This window comes from Rhyacophila brunnea, unplaced genomic scaffold, assembly GCF_057557595.1.
Source record: "Rhyacophila brunnea isolate RB1 unplaced genomic scaffold, BYU_Rbru_1.0 scaffold_1, whole genome shotgun sequence".
NCBI classification, from domain to species: domain Eukaryota; kingdom Metazoa; phylum Arthropoda; class Insecta; order Trichoptera; family Rhyacophilidae; genus Rhyacophila; species Rhyacophila brunnea.
In genome coordinates, this window is record NW_028232751.1 from 61,095,649 (window position 1) to 61,113,559 (window position 17,911).

At 32.8% G+C, this 17,911-nt stretch overlaps 1 protein-coding gene across 1 annotated transcript in view; it reads left to right on the top strand.

The window, feature by feature from the left end:
* Cubn (Cubilin) overlaps positions 1-17,911 on the top strand; it is a 129,093-nt gene that overhangs the window by 79,132 nt on the left and 32,050 nt on the right. The window contains exons 38-46 of the mRNA XM_085946281.1: positions 759-958; positions 1,850-1,990; positions 4,210-4,424; positions 5,958-6,133; positions 7,412-7,633; positions 9,814-9,963; positions 13,605-13,780; positions 15,143-15,299; positions 16,573-16,797. Coding sequence (XP_085802407.1) covers positions 759-958; positions 1,850-1,990; positions 4,210-4,424; positions 5,958-6,133; positions 7,412-7,633; positions 9,814-9,963; positions 13,605-13,780; positions 15,143-15,299; positions 16,573-16,797 — 1,662 coding nt within the window. The remainder of the gene's footprint in view (positions 1-758; positions 959-1,849; positions 1,991-4,209; positions 4,425-5,957; positions 6,134-7,411; positions 7,634-9,813; positions 9,964-13,604; positions 13,781-15,142; positions 15,300-16,572; positions 16,798-17,911) is intronic.

A 17,911-nucleotide genomic window follows, 5' to 3' on the forward strand; every position in this document is an offset into this window, starting at 1 on the left:
CGCGTATTTGAACATGTACCGTTTTAAAAAAAACTTTTTTTTTAGGTTAGGTACATGTTCAAACACGTAAATTTCATTGCTTTATGATTATTCACTGTAATTATCAGTACAATTAAATTTATCATAATATATTATATAATTTTACATTTACTATTCCAAATTTTGAAGCCTGTGAAATTAACATGGATCTTTTTCACAGTTCCAATTTTAGAAACATGACAGATGAATAAAATAAATGACAATGGCGTCGTTGCCATTCGCGTTACGCGCTGAAAAATAGTTAAATTAATAATAGGTAAATTAAATTATATGTAAATATCAGCAAAACCGTAAAATTCCATTGTTTTTGTCGTAACGAAAACCGGAACCGAACCGGGGGAAAACGGTATTTTAGATTTAAAATTTCGATTCGGTACATGTTCAAACACGCGCATTAACAGTAACAATTGCACCGCTAGTCGACGTTAGTCATTGACGGAAACACTAATTCAACAAGCATAATACATAATAATAATATGTATACGAAATAAATATGCTGTCTTCTTCATTTGAAATATTATGTGTGTCAAATTCAAGGCGGAAGGAAATCATTCATGATCATGTGACGTATCTCGACATAATTCTCATAATTTATAATACAAGTATCTTAGTATTTAAAAAATGTATGGTAATAATTAACAAAAATTTAGATATTATTTCGTACATCCTTAGATGAGCTTTTCACGTAGTACCTAATATATAATAATATATGATTTCAGTTTGCGGAAATTCAATGACAGATCTTACTGGTGTAATAAAACCAAATGTATGGAATTCAACTCTTCAGGTGCCTAGAAGATTCATTCGCGTTGTCGAATGTGTTTGGGATATAACAGTGAGACCGGGAAGAAAAATTAAAGTCGATTTTCTTAACTTCAATATTGGCAACACAGCGGACACCTGTAAAACCTTCATAATGGTTAGTTGATTAATTTTATTTTACCCATTTATTATAAACTATGTGTACCTATTTTAAGTTGCCGTACATTACCATGTAGATTTCATTATTTTTTAATCAATTTTAATTATTAGTTCTTGGAAATATGGTGTAATTAAAAAATAGTTCCTTGGATTTTTAATGAAGAAATTTAATGTCTACCTGAAATATATTATTTATATTCTCTGCAAGTATGTCTTATCAGGTGTCTTGATTGAAATTGTGGCAGGTGGCATATGTGACTCCTTGAATCCAAGATGGTGATCGCTCCAGAATTTGATAATAAAAAATAGTCAAATATCATCATATATTTATCTTCTGGAGCTTTAATGTATTTATTTACCCAATATACAACAATTTCTCCTAATTAATAACTTTTAAAATAAGTAGACCATAATATTTTAAGACATGGAAAATATAATTATAATATATATATAATACTTTATATAATATATTTATATATAATAATAATTAATATATAATACAGTTGACTTTAAACCCTACGAGGTCTAGTGCAATGATAATTTTATCAGTTATTTTTATCTTACAGTTACGAGTACTTAAGTATATGATATTATTTTTTATTATTTAGAATATGATATTACATTATTTACTCCCGTTATTATATAAAGCAAATTGGTTTATTCAAAAATCAGCTCCTTCAAATGCGGTAGGTAAGTGATTTTTTTAGTGCACTCGACAATCCAAAGAATGTTGGAAACCACCGGCCGCCACTGACATGAACGGAACCTCATCATGAGCTAAAACTTGTTTTCTTTACCTAGAAATTTCCCAAAGTGTCTTCACATTTAAACTTGCTTGAGTTTGCAATTATGCGATGTATATATACTAAGTTTACTGTCCTATGTGCAGCTACGAAATGGGGGTACCAAAGAGTCTCCCTTGTTAGGTGAAGGAAAGTTTTGCGGGCCTGCTGCACCACCTGCGGACCTCTTGACAAGTGGTAATCAGCTCTTCATCAAGTTCAAAGGACCGGAGCGAGTCTCGAGTGAGGTATTAGTATTTCATTTAAATATAAGTGATAGCATATTTATAATTTATTGTTCAACACTAACTGAACACAATATTTTAGAAAGATTTTTTAATTATAGAAAATACATAAATACTTAACTATTTAAAATCACAGAATTGTTATTAATTTTACTTAATTTAATTGTACAAAATATTAATGTAATATCAGGTGTACATTGATCGTATTCAGGGATACAAGCTTTTAATAATTAACAATAGATATTCGTTATTTTAATTTTAACAACTTTACTGTTGTCGAAATCCCCGAAGTATTATGTATTAACGTAGAACCTTTTTAAGCAAAGACCTGACAGGGGAGGGGGAAGTCTTTAGTGATTACTCCATTGGAGCACATATTTGAACTCCTAACAAAAAATACATGATTTAAATATTACAATGTTCATATAATAAATACGCGCCTTCCTAATAACAATAATTAGTACTTATGTGTTTTTACTTATTTACTTCTTAAATCTCTAATGTAAATTAATTATGGGAATGTAATCGATTGGTTGTTTTATAAAGCTCTATTTTAGCGAGAGATAGTACGTTGGAGCACGTGATATGTATATTATGATCTTATGAAACCGATTTTAAGCATCAAACGCGGCTCAAAACGGTATGGCGGTTTACCTGCATATCAATCCGTATGCACATTATTATGTATCTGTGCACCGGCAATATGCGGTTTTATACATAATAATTGTGTACATAATATTAATTATTATAATAAGATATAATAATAATAATATATTCTTGAGATTATCATTGGATTCATGGCTATAACGTTTAGATTTTTATACAATATATTCCATAATTAAAACGTCACGAAATATAATATGTCATGGTTTTTAATCAGTCAAAAAGTTTGTATGTAAATCTGTTCTCACTTTAAGACGAAACACTTACCTACAACCATTTAATAATTAATATTGTGAACAGTGTATCTTTAGAGGCCGTAGGGGTTAACCCCCATTAGTATTTCGTGTCCGGAAATTTGTACGTATGCAGTTCGCCGTATCACGCTTCACCGTGAAATGTTGTATCGAAATTATATGGTCGTATATTAAAAACCGTCCAACCTCTTTGGATAGTAAAGTACTGAGATAAAATTCACGTCTAAATAAAATACGGTTCTTGTCGGTTTACAGGAAGCTGCAAACAAATGTTGAAAATAACCGATATACTGGATTATATGTTAGGTTAGGTTAGGTTTTCATTGTTGAATTCATGCATTTTGCCAAAATCAGAGATGACCATATAGTATACGGCCATTTCTTTCCGATAAGAAAGCTCACGGCGAACTGTGCTAGGTGAGGTTAGGTTTTCATTATTGAATTCATGAATTTTGTTAAAATCGGTTATGAAAATTGAATTAATGTTTATATTGTATCTAATAAAATTGGAGACCGTAAGTATGGTATACGATGATCTCTTTCTGATAAGAAAACTCACGGCGAACTGTGCCATGGTGAAATGTTTTACGTATAATTTACATGTAACCTTAGTACCAATTTATCTTAACTAATTAACGTTAACGTATCGTAACTTAACGTAATTATTATATTAAAAAATTTCATCACATGTATTGTATTTTCCGGTAGGTATTTAGAAATATCTAAAAGATGCAGATATTATATAAATTGTCATTTGTCAGTCTGATCAATGAAGATATTTTTCCATAAAAATGTTGGTATTCCGTGACCTGCAACGGCTCGAGAAGTTTTGGGTTATGTATCTCAGGCCTAGATGACCCATAAAGTGTGGGTTTGAACATACCGCCGCCATTAACCCTCTTAGTTTAATAAAAAAGTAATAAGTAGTAGCTCAATTTGGAAAGTACTTCATAGAGTATTAAGAGCCATTAGTTAAAATGTATGGCGCCTTTAGCATAGTGGTATATGTGTATGGGCGTGAAAACCGAGATATGTAGGTTCGATTCCTGTGGGGTGTCTTACTTTTTCTAAAAAGATTTTTTCTATTAGTTATATTATGTATATTATAACCGTTATAATATATTTTCTCAGAAGTGTTTTCAAACTTATGTATGTTTAACAAATAATAATAATTGTGAAATTTGATAATATTCCTATAAATAAATGTGTTCGTATAATCTGTGTATATTTTACAGGTAAAATTAATTGCTTATATTCCGGGTGATCACTATACATTTTACTAATGAAAATATCGAATGATTACAGTTTTCTTATGCCTTGAAGTATTCAGAGCAATCGTTGAATTGTGGACAAAGAATTGTATTGACAGGGAAAGATGATAACAAAGTGAAAATATCGTCACCAAATTATCCCAACATTCCAAACCCACACACAGAATGTTCTTGGGTGATCATGGGTCCACCAGGGGAGAGATTGCGACTAGATTTTATCGGAAGATTTGATTTCAGTACAGATACAGAGTAAGTGTATTATATAGATATATTATGCGGTCGATCAATCCAGAAAAGTATTTAATAATTACATAATGATAATATACTAGTGTTACACTATATGTCATTGTATTGTATATCAATATCGACAGTTCCAAGCGAAAAGGGCGTTAGAGACAACTTCATTTCTTTTTAAAACTTCTTTCTTAGTATTGGAGTTCTATTTCCTTTCATTTATAGTGGAATAATATTGTTTTGCAGTATGTAGTGTAATATATTTGCAATTAGAATATTTACATAATTTAATTCTTTTTGGCTGTTCAAAAAAGTTCATAAAGAAATCACCGAATTGTTTTATTTTTCATTATTTTATTCATGTTTTTGTTTGTATTTCTGTGACGTTTTATTTGTTTATTATAATCATTTTAATTTCGATACGTTACGTTAGTGGTAGGTATGTTAATTCTTATTGTCTTTCGTAGGATTATTTACGCCCAAATTGGAAAATCGTAACTCCGTTAGCGATCATCTATGTAGAATGCCCTTTTGCCAGTCTGTAGATATTTTTTTGTAAACCTAACCTCATATTTAACTTAAAATCACCAAAATGTTACTTATGCCGTTTTTTCTTGGAAAAGTCGATATATAATACCTATATTTAACGTACATTGAGTTCTGCCTAAAGAGTTTGGACTATAATATAATATTATAACATTTTTGAACATTTAAAATTACAATCGTTGGTTTACCATATTTGATGGATTTAAACCTAAATTTGCATAGATTTGATGCATAGGTACACCGTTATTGAAGTTTCATAAGTTAGTCGGGGCCATTCATTTGTTCATTGCACAAAACAGATTAATAAATATAATTCAGATAGGCTATACCTACGCCAATACATCACATTTTGATGGATGGTTTTGAATGTGTGAGTATCCTACGAAAATGAACCACACGTTATAGACTTGCAATAGCGTGTGTTGCAACATTAAAATACACCTAATATTAAATGAACGTCGCTGCATAAACCGAGAGCATTATTTTGTTAGACCGAAGGACAAGCTTAGGATGACATATTCTTGACACGTGTTTAAATTTATCCCATATTTTTCCACAATCGAGATCGGTCTTGAAGCGGCCCCCCACCGATCGCTATGGTTAAGGATAGTGTCCTTTTCTACAAATGTGTTCCAAAAATGGTTTTCGCGAAACCCAAGGGTTAAGGTTATTCTGTGTAATTTAGCAATTTTTAAATAAACCCAGTTGGTTTATTGAGTTGTCGGCACTCAGCATCATAATATTATGAAGCATTTTAATCGCGACCTCCTTTTATGTCTAGGTATGGGGAATGGCCTTATTTGTGAAGTCGATTTACTCAACTTGATCACTGGTGCACTTGTTTTAGTTCAATCCTAAGCATTTCGATTTGCTACTTCATAATTTTTCAATTAACACTAATTCATAATAATTAAGTAAGCATGTACTACAAAAGATTCCAACTACACAATAAACACTTATTTTAATTAAATTTGATACATATTTATATATTTTTTATTCTAGCTGTGCTAGCGAATTTGTTGAACTTCGGGATGGTGGAACCGAAGATTCTGTGTTACTGGGTAGATATTGTAACGCGGCGCCAGGAACGATAAAATCCACCGGAAATATGATGTTTGTTAAATTTTCCACGGACACCACTGACCCAAGAAATGGTTTCCAAGCAGACATAGAAATTGGTTTGTAGCGAGTAACATATGCCAATAAACAGAACACAATTTGTACCTAAAACACTTTACCACGTTTTTATTAGCTCGTATTCTTGTTTGTCCAGTACTAATTTTTTCTTGTTTGTCCAAGATTTGTATTGGACGATTGAAGATTTTTAACTAACTTTCCGACTAGTTAGACATTCGAAACTTTTAGAATCTATCAGAATACGACGACAATGCACTCTTTTAATACTTTTAGCCATTTTTAAGCAGAATTGAATTCATTTTCAGTTAATTCTGTTTTGTATAGAAAGTTATTATTATTGGTTGCTAAGAGGGTCCTAGCAAATAAATTATTAATATATACGTGCGTTACTATGGAAATCAATATGAAATGTCAAAATGACATATCATATTACTATATTTATTCAGTATTTGTATCAAGTACAGTAAAAAGTTTTTATTAATACATAGAATTGTCAAGTTTATATGATTCAACACAAAATATAAAAACGTGGTAAGTATATAAAAAGTTCTTTTTATCTTGTAATTATTTAAATATACATCTATCTAGCTTTCAAAATACGCATCACACGTATGTCGTTAAGCCGAGCGGTTTTTGAAAGAGTTTATTTCTCATAAAAAAGCTAGAATATTACACAAATTTCCTTTAAAATCAGCATGCTGGCCTCTTGCACCTTATTTTTTTACCAATACATCATAATGTACATAACATACGATATTTCGTACCTGAGTAATTTTTGATTGTATGACTTACAACAGTCCTACAAACGTATCTATAGAATGATCAAAAATAGAACTACGGACTATATGGATGTCATTTTGAAAACGTCATTCGAATGTCAGATTCTGTCCAGTTAGGTGTCTTGATTGGGTAGTTTTCAACTGTGGCTCCCCCATCCACTCTTTAGATAAGTTTGTAGGTCTGCAGGTAAATAATTAATTCTTCTTTAATATATTATGTTTTTGTTTCACAAAACAATGTTCAATTTTTCAAAGTGATATTATTTGCTAGACATATTTTAATTATAAGAAAATTTAGCTTATTTTCTCAGCCTATCTGACATATTTTTGTCAATGGCAGTTGGCAACACTAGCGACACGTAACCTGTATAATATTTGAAAATATGACGAATTTAACTCATTTGGTGCTAACACTGGGACTGGCGCGTTTGGAGCAGTTGGCAATTCGATATAATTAACAAGTTATTTAAATGTGGTAATTAAAACTTCAGCAGTGTCTTGAACGGACACAATTAATTTACTGGAGGATTTTTTTTCTAGATATTTGCGGTGGAACATTTTTGAGCAGTTACGGCAGAATTGATTCGCCAGGATTTCTGTCACTGTCAGTTTTACGGCAAGATGTGGAGTGTGAATGGAAGATCATTGGATCATCGGAGCACAGTCTTTGGATCAATGTTCTCTTTTTACACTTCCCGTTTAGCCCGAATTGCAGCGAAGCATCGCTTGAAGTCTTTGATGTGGTTCCCTTCAATAACACAAGTAAGATTATTAACAGCTAATAGGAACTTTGCTTCATTCGCGATTAGGGGCCATAATAAGCGACATACTATATCATTGTAGAGTTTATTTACTTCTTTACTATAATACTAACCTGCATAAATATATCCGAAAAATATTTTTTAAACATGATCTTCTGATAATATAATAATATAGATACTTATATAATATTAATTATTTACGATAAAGATGATACAAAGTACTTGAAAAAATACAAGTATTTTTTTCCAAATATATTAATCTTTTATTTACATAGGTACATAATTCAAAGAAAGCAATTTTTAATACTATATCTATTACTATATCATTTGAAATAGGGATTTCATTCGAGAAAAGGCGGTCGTCAAAACCCCTTTTTCATAATATATTATGTTGGTCGGCTTAGGCCATCCGCTCGCGCAGACACTAAAATCTGACGAACTGGTTGGTGATGGAACTCATAAACTGACCAGTAACTAATGTCTCGCACACAGCGCTACTGAAAGCTAATAATCTAATAACCTCAAACTGTCAAACCCATTGTCTTTCCTACTTCATTCTAAGCCCTTTCCGTGATATCTTTACGGGCATATTCTGGGAGCCTGTAATAAATTATACAGGCAAGAGTATTTCTCAACATCTGCCACATATTTAAAATTAAAAATCGGTTGCCCATCTTTAACTTTTGACGTCTTGACTTATTATTGGTTGTTTAGTTAGTTCAGTGCTACCAATTTTGGTAATAAAATATGATTTTTCATCGAATCTACTGATATTGGTACCTTCTACTGTTTTATGGGTGACTGGAAACTGAGAGACTGTGAGACTAGATGTCGCGTCGCGAACGTTTTGAAACTGAGATATTACAGTCTTGCTGTCAGCGAGCCACCATTGAAATACATTAGCTAGATACTGGAGTTTTGGTCTTGTCTTTTTTGAGTATTCACGTGAGCAGATGGCCTTAGCCTTTTGTGTGACCAGAACTATGATGGCCGGTGTAACTCGACCCAACAGCCAGTGGCTGAACATAACCACACGCAGCCTGTGTAGATTGTGTACTGTCTTGGTATTCTTCGTTCTAATGTTCTTTCCAAATGTTCAATGGCGATTTGGAGATAACCGATTTGACTCCTGACCACTACACCGATCACGGTGGATTTACTGCCAAGATCTTTGAGGTTGGAATTGTTACCCGACCAACATATCCATATGACGGAGACCTGGTCGCCACAAAGGCTAATTTTGTTGCGTTTAAACGTGAAGATCTCTTTAGGTGTATAGTTTTGTATGTTCGTGTTGTTTTGACTTTGTTTTTTGTACTATATATTTATTAAAAATTAGAATCATTTATTTTTGTTAGTCCGCTATTCTTTCTATATCTCTCCCATGGGCACTTTTCATTAGAATGTCTCTGTAACACTTGAATGCGTGGCTAAGACTTAGGCCAGGGCCAATCCCAGGCATTAAAAACTGCTGTAGCTTCACATCCAAATGTAAAGCCTTGCGATTCGCTGGATTAAGGCCAAGTGCGGGGCGGGGCGGGTAGTTTGGATCGGTCTATGTTGGTGCTGTCTTAGTATGGAAGAAGATGAAGCCAAGTAAAGCGGGAGTAATATGTACACACGAAAGCGAGAAGGGATCACTGTCTATCGAGAACGACCAATGGTTAGATGACCAACCGGTCGTTGATGGCCATTACGTCGAATTGCACCAAGAATAGTAGGGCTTTTTTTTTTAAACTTAACTAACTAATTTAAGTTTTGGATTTCCTGTTCTTGTGGTTCCGTAAAAGAATAACTATTGTCTTATAAAATCACTCTCAGTCTAACGTTTCTAAGTTGGAGTCATAGCATCCATTTCTCTTATCCCCCCTCGGTATTTGTCACTATCTCTTTAGCCATCGGTGGTTATGGGCGACATATCGTGGATGCTGATACAACAGTCGCACAAATGCCCGGGAATGGTATATACACTTGGATCTCTCTCTTGTAGAGCTTGGCCACTATCATCAATTACTATACTTACGCCGTCTGTCAACCTATTCTCTCAGTAAACGTTCTCCGTAAATATATCGAATCTGATTTACAGGGTCTTCCATTCACCTACAAACAACTAGTCTCCAGTATATTTCACCTGTGAGTATCAATAGTTAACTGTCTTATATTGTTGTATTATTATTTCAGGGGTCTCACTTAGCGATAAGATGTGTAGTGCTAGAACTGGCGTATACCGTACATCGACGAATATGGTAATCATACAATTTAAAGTATCGAAAGGATCCATAAACTTGCCAAATCATAAATTTTCAATCAGTTATAATTCATCAGTGGACAGTAAGTATGAATAATCAAATATCATTAAAATATTGCTTGCATATTCCACCCTGTCACGCTCCAGTGTTAGAGCATAGACCAAGCACAAGCTCGTGCCATTTCCCTCGATTCATTTACATGTGTCACCCCTCCCATCATGTGAGACCTGCAGCGCGTAGATAACTCTTGTAGCATCGCTGCACGGTGAGGGAGGGTTAGTGCAGGATCCCATAGACTTTTCGTATACATAATATGCGGAACGCATTCTGACAATTGGAATAGGTTCTAGGGGTCACCAAGATATATAATTTCGATGTTGCCAGGCGAAATTAGTGGTCATTTTTTTTTTATTGAGGTTTTAATTTTTTTTCTTATAACCCACCAAAAATTGTTCTGAGTTCTTCAATAAAACCAAGACCGAATCAGGGATTGATTGATAATGCAATAATTGTACCATGCCATCGGCACGGTCGTAGAACGGTTCGTCCCATTTGAAAAAATAAAAATAGCGGGTACTGCAATGTATTCAAAATTATCGATTCTTAGGATCCTCCTTGGCTTAAATTTTTTTTATTTAGTAGCATTTTTGTATAGAATCACCCAAATTGCTTTTTTTACCATATTATATGCATATGACATTAGTTTTAGTATTATGGTTAATACAGAAACTCTGTTGGTTGCACATATAGGTATGTGAATAAATGAAATCACGATAACCACTAACCACACTAAGTACACATTTATTAAAAAAAAAAAGAAGCAACAAGTCAAGTGTTCAAACTGCTTTAAGTATCATGATCACAGTTTTTACAAACACTAGGTACTTACACATTTGCACAATGATATACATGTCAAAGCCGATTTCTTATAACTACATGATAATGTACGGCAGTTAGAATTACATTTGCATGGCTTAACTAAATAATTTGGTAGAGGTTCATTCGTCATTTGACTTGGATACAAATTATTTTCTCGTAACTCAAAGCCAAGTTGTAGGAAATCAGTAGGCTCAATAGTGTATCAGATGAGCTTTTCCATAAATAAACTTTTGCTGAAGCCCTTAAACAGTGTTAATACTTATAATATGTAAGCCTTGAAGATTGTCCCTTAGATGTGCTGGATTAATTGCAAAGATTCTTTTGTGAGCCCTCAAAATAAATTACAGCTTGTTAAATTTATTTGCAAAAATGCTCCCACATTTGCAAAAATCAACGAAGAAAGTGAGCTGTAGATTTGTGGTGGATTTGTCGACCCCACACAATGGTTTAAATTGTAGTGATCAATTTTCAATGACGCCATTGATTTAAAATCAAAATCATTAGATTCTAGAGTGAACTCTAGATCCTAGAATGTTCTGTCATATATTTCATGCTGTAAAAATGCAAAGTTTGGAGATTAACACAGTCCCGATAAAGATGTTTAAATCTTAGGCATTTATTTCTGTAATAAACTTGCAACGATTGGTTGTCGTGGATTATGGTTTGAGGGATCTCAAAAGAAATCCCGTGTTTTAGGATGCCATTTGGCAGCTGAATCTCTTGAATGGGACGAACCGTTCTACGACCATGCCGATGGCATGGTACAATTATTGCATTTTCAATCAATCCCTGATTCGGTCTTGGTTTTATTGAAGAACTCAGAACAATTTTTGGTGGGTTATAAGAAAAAAAATTAAAACCTCAATAAAAAAAAATTGACCACTAATATCGCCTGGCAACATCGACATTATATATCTTGGTGACCCCTAGAACCTATTCCAATTGTCAGAATGCGTTCCGCATATTATGTATACGACAAGTCTATGGGATCCTGCACTAGGTCGGCCACGGCAACTGAATCCATGAGCTCTGGGTTCGATTCCCGGCGAGGTCACAATTACATTATGTGATTTTTTCAAAGCCTGGATGTTTATAATTGTCACGTCTATTACTAAATACACTACTGTTTCACTACAGTACTGCCATTGTGCCTCTTTAGCGGGTGTAGTGTTATAAAGAATATATTATATTTAAATATATATAATATATTTGGTGGAGACATCGATTCACAGAGCTCTTTAAACATTGGGATAACGGTAATGAAACTAGTCACTTTCTTCTGCCTAACATAGCATATTATTAATATATTGTACATATTATTGTGTTTTATGTAATTTAGTATAAAATCATCACGAAAAAAAAAACAAAATTTATTATTATTATTGCAATCTATATTGTCATCTCATAAGAGACGTGCAGAACATCAGCGCTCGAAATAGGTAAATTTTACGAACCGAAGCGCTCGTTCATTTCCTGTTATCTAATTATTCTATGTTCGTTTTATAAAAATAAGTATGTTAGATTTTTTGTATATGGCCTTACTATTTATATAGACAAATGTATACACAATTTTATTTATTAATAATTCCACTAAAATATGATGCGTAGGTACATTTCCATAAAAATAATAAATAATTTTAAAAATAAAAAATAAAAAGTTAATTCAAAGAACACTCTCTCCTAATAGCCTGCTAAGTTGAACACGCCTAGTTTACCACACTACATTCGAATTAATTATCATTACCTTTACTAGTAGGTATTATGCCGGGTCCACACTGGCAATATGTCGCCGGCAACCTCGTTAAATTTTACGATAAGTATGAAAATTATCGTAAAATTTAATGAGGTTGCCGGCGACATGTTGCCAGTGTGGACACGGCATTACGGTCACAATTCGCAATTTAGTACCAAAGTTTGACCGTAGAGAACTTTTCTTTATATGTTAAAATATGAGTGTTGGAGCGGAGCTCGGAGCAGGAGCAGTGAAGCAATTGGGTTATCTAGCTCAAATGGTAAAATTTTTCACGAGACCAATTTCATGAACCGGAACGGTGCTCCGGTGCGCTCCGGTTCATTTCGAGCCCTGCAGAGCATCGAGAGCGTCAATAGCTTATAATAATTTTTGGCTCTGCAGTCAGTAGTACCGTTTCTCTGAATCACCGAAGTACCTCCGCTCCATATGGGTTTCTCATTTGTCAATAAATTAAAATAATGATAATTATTATTAATTACGGTTAAAACTGTCTAAAAAAATGTTATGATAAATAAAAATATATCAAAGGATTGATTATTATTAGTTATTTATTACCATACAAATTATTAAAAAATAATATTGTCGATTATTTAAAATGAAATGCAGTGTATTTTACCACGTTTTTATTAGCTCGTATTCTTATTTGTCCGGTACAGATTTTTTCTTGTGCAGTACAATTTTCTTCTCGACTAGCTAGACATTTGAAACTTTTAGAATATATCAGAACACGACGACAATGCATTATTTTAATACTTTTGGCCATCTTTAAGCAGAATTGAATTCATTTTTAGTTAATTCTGTTTCGTATGTTTTGGAAAAAAATCGTTAAAAGTAATATTTACTACTCACTATTATCGGTTGCTAAGTGGGTCCTAGCAACTAAATTATTAATATATACGTGCGTTACTATGGAAATCAATATGAAATGTCAAAATGACATTTCAGTATTCTATATTTATTCAGTATTTCTATCAAGTACAATAAAAAGATTTTATTAATACATAGTATTGTCAAGTTTATATGATTCAACAGAAAATTTAAAAACGTGGTATATAAAAAGTTCTTTTTATCTTGTAATTATTTGTTTACAGAATGTGGAGGAGCTCTTAGTGCACCGAGTGGGTTCTTAAATGGACCCAGTTACAGATATCAGAGCAACCGTTATAGCCGTTTCTGCGAGTGGAGAATCACAGTTCCTAAAGGCAGGAGAATAAAAGTTCGATTCTTAAGCTCTGAGGGTGCACAACTCCCAAACCAAAGGATAAGGGTAAACAGTTTTACAACTTACTTTTTATTTGATCTGAAGAGGAAAAAAGAATAAGTTGTTTTCATTAAATTATGATGAAGAAGATACCATTTAAACATACAGAGAAACAAAACCACGGCAGTGGCGAAGGGTGGAGGTAAGATCCGACATAAATAGTGCACATTAAACTTTGTCAGTCATTTGTATTTGTTTTTATTGAAATAAAATCAATTAAACCCTGCCTAATCAACCCATAATAGTTTAGGTATTCTATGGGCGATCCGACAAAAATATACACATATTTTTTTTAAATTCATTAAGCTCTACCTAAACCAAACCAAAATCGATAAAAAATATTCTTATAAGTACCTATCTATAAAACAACTAAAAACATATTATATGGTTTCACGGTATAATTTTATTTATTTTATGGATAAAAGAACATTTTTTGACTTGTATCTACTATAGCTTATATTAGATAGAGCTTAATTGAATTTAAAAAACTTACAAACACTGTCTACACGACAGTATTAGTTCAATGAAAACAAATATGTTTGCCTGACAAATTTTAGTGTGCACTATTTATGTCGGATCTTGACAGTCTACCTCCATCCTTCGCCACTAAGCCACGGGTACTAAGATAACAACGCATTATCAGAAATATTAGTTCTCTAAATTTGTTAAATTATGTATTAAAAAATGACAATTACGCAATATTAAAATAATTAATTAAATTAAATACGCCCTATTCCACGGTGACACCAGCTATGTACAAATTAAAAAAGCTATAGCATCTATTTTTCGATGCCCGGGGTCACTCTGTCCTATCCCCAGTCAACCCCCTCGGTGAATATAAACGCTCACTTTATGTCGTTGTTTGTAATTCTATAAAATTATTATTATCAATTAAGTTAATATTTTTAACCACACTTTTAGACGTGTATTCTGAAAAATTACTCATTTGCACATTAATAAAATCATTTACTATAATAATTAGCTTAATACATCATGTATAATATTATGAGGTATGATACTTTGTAGATGTATATTTAATAATTAATCGCTAAACCCCACCACCTAGAAAGTCGTCGAGCCGCCACTGCACTCCATAATACATGGCGCAGTGGCCCAAATAAAGAATTTCATTTATGATCAGACGAAGTCAATCCACTATTGTATAAATGCTTCCTCTATTTGTCTCAATTCTTCTCGGTCCCTAGTTCTTCGCTGCCACGTACATCCACCGAACTTTTTTCGGTTCGGCATTTGTCCAGCGGTTGTCCAATCGCCTACAGACATGTCCAGCCCATTGGAAATTAAATTAATAAATAATATTAAATTGTAATGATACCTAGTTAATGTATATATAATTTTGGATTTCAGTTTTACAACGATTTTAGCTACACTTGTCTTATACGATATAATTCAACTGAATATGTTGAATCATCAAGTAATACGATTTTAGTTTTCCTGTGGGCACGGCTGGGAATACCCGAAGTCAATCAATTTAAAGCTGAATATACATCAGATGAACCATCATGTAAATATATACACACTTTCTACATACCTATGTCGTTTAATTAATGAATAAAATTCAACATTATAATATTGAAGTTGACATGCTATTTTATTAACACGTTTTTCTTAGCTCGTATTCTTGTTTGCCCGGTGGTAATAAGGTAAGGTAAGGCTATAATACAAATTCAAAGAAATGTCAGTGGATTCTATCGGCTCCACCCGGTTTTATAATTCAAATCAGATGGCTGACATTTGATCTGGAGTTGCTATCAAATTGTTTTGGTGACTATGTTGAGGTTTATGATAACAACACAGGAACACATATGGCTGAAAAATTTGGAAGGTTTTTAATAAATTTATTTTTTAGATTGTTTATTCATCATGAATATTATTTTTCTATGACATACCTATATTTTACAGCGTTTTATTAGCTCGTATTCTTGTTTGTCCAGTACAAATCTTGCATTCGATTTTTAACTAACTTCCCGACTATCTAGACATTTGAAACTTTTAGAATATATCAGAGCACTATGCCAATGCATTCTTTTAATACTTTTAGCCATCTTTAAATAGAATTGAATTCATTTTCGGTTAATTCTGTTTTGTATGAAAAGTTATTTCGGAAGAAATCCATAATACAATCCACTATTATTGGTTGCTAAGGGGGTGGTCCTAGCAACTAAATTATTAATATATACGTGCGTTACTATGGAAATCAAAATGACATTTCAGTATTCTATATTTGTTTGTTTGTTGCAAAATAGCAAAAAAATGATTTGTTGACAGTTGCCTTATTTATCTTAAATTATTAATACACAGAATTGTCAAGTTTATATGATTCAACAGGAAATTTAAAAACATGGTATATAAAAAGTTCTTTTTATCTTGTAATTATTTCAGTATGCAAAAATTTAATTCGATTAAATTCATATTATGTATGATTTACATTATGTAAAAAGTGTTTCTCAACCTTTTGAACCACTCTGGCTCTGACTATGTACCACTGAAAAAAGGAGACACATTTAGCGGTCCGCTAACGCAGAAATAAAAAAAATATTTATTTATATACACATTTACCATATAAGGTCTGGTCGCGGTTGATTTCGTTACGTAAAACCATTAATCTTTGAATAACAACACAACGTGCAAACACATGCAAGTGCACGGGTTTTGAAGTAATTTTTAGCATAGGCATTTGGACGCAGAAAATCTCTGCGGACCACCGTTTGAGAAACACTGGTTTACAATATGTTTTAAAACCAGTTTTAATTAAAATTAATAAATGTATTTTACAGTATGTGAAGGATCTCTAACTGAGAATGAAGGAACTATCTTGCCACCATCTGTAAATGTTTCCTCATATTATTGTGAATATCAATCAGAAATGCCACCATTGAATGATACTTATATAGAAGTCAATCCGCCTGGAAGAACGTTGTCTTTAACCTTCACTGACGCCTTCCTTGGCAACCGAATCCACTCATTCTGCAGCCAATTGGGATCCAGAATATCGGTAACAGGTGAGTTATTATGATATTCGACAATACAATTGGAAAGCAGTTTGGCGATACCGTGAATTCTGGTAGTAAGGTGCGTACGCAAGAGGAGAATTTTCGAGTCTGAACCCCCCCCCCCCTAGGATCAGAAAAAAATCATTTAATAAAATGGAATATTATTATTCTTCTTCTTTTTCATCAAGATATCATGACTGAGGATAGTGGCCCGGATGATTTGCTGTTACTCAACGGACTAGTCACACTCTTTTCGGTATTCTGCAACACGCTGGGGCATATAATGTTCGCTTTAATATTCTGATCCGGGGTGTCTGGAATGTTTGGGTATGGGGATTGTACTTGGAGAAATACGATATTCCGTGGGCAGGGCAAATATGGTAGTCAGTGTCATTTGCTAGATTTTTTTAACCCAGCCCCTGCCTCAGCCTTAAAAATCAATAATAAAATATTATGGATATTTTTTTCAAAATGGACCCCTCCAAATAAATTTTATGTGTGTGCGCCTGCTAGTGGTATTCAAAATATGCACCGCATCATGTGTAAAAAATCCAGACCATCTTAATTCAATGCAATGTTGCTTGGTCACAATGCTATATAAGATCCCACTCTTGCACCAGCTTAGACGTTTAAATTAAATTTATAATATTTTTCAGACTAAGTGTTCACCACAGTGAACAAAATATTTAATATGACACTAATTTTGTTCACAATGTAAATATTTATTATGTGTATAAAAATTTTACATGGACAATAATAATCAATTATTACACTATTAATAATTTACATTTATTATGTTTTCAATATCAAACAATATATACATTTAATTAAATTATCATGAATCACCACAATTAATAGCTTATTTAAATTTATTTTTCGGAGCAAATCCATCTACTTAGTGACGTCCCGTGGATGTATGCAGGTCATGCGTTACATAGGGGCGGCACATTATAAAGGGTGACAAATGTAGGAATTAATGTGTTCATTAACGGCTCACATGCTCAGCGTTGGTCAAAATGGAGATTGTATGCTATTTTCAAAGGATGATCCTAGACATTCCTTAAACGTTATAGATAATCTATTTATATAATTTTGAAGCCTTATTATCCTTTATATTTATTTT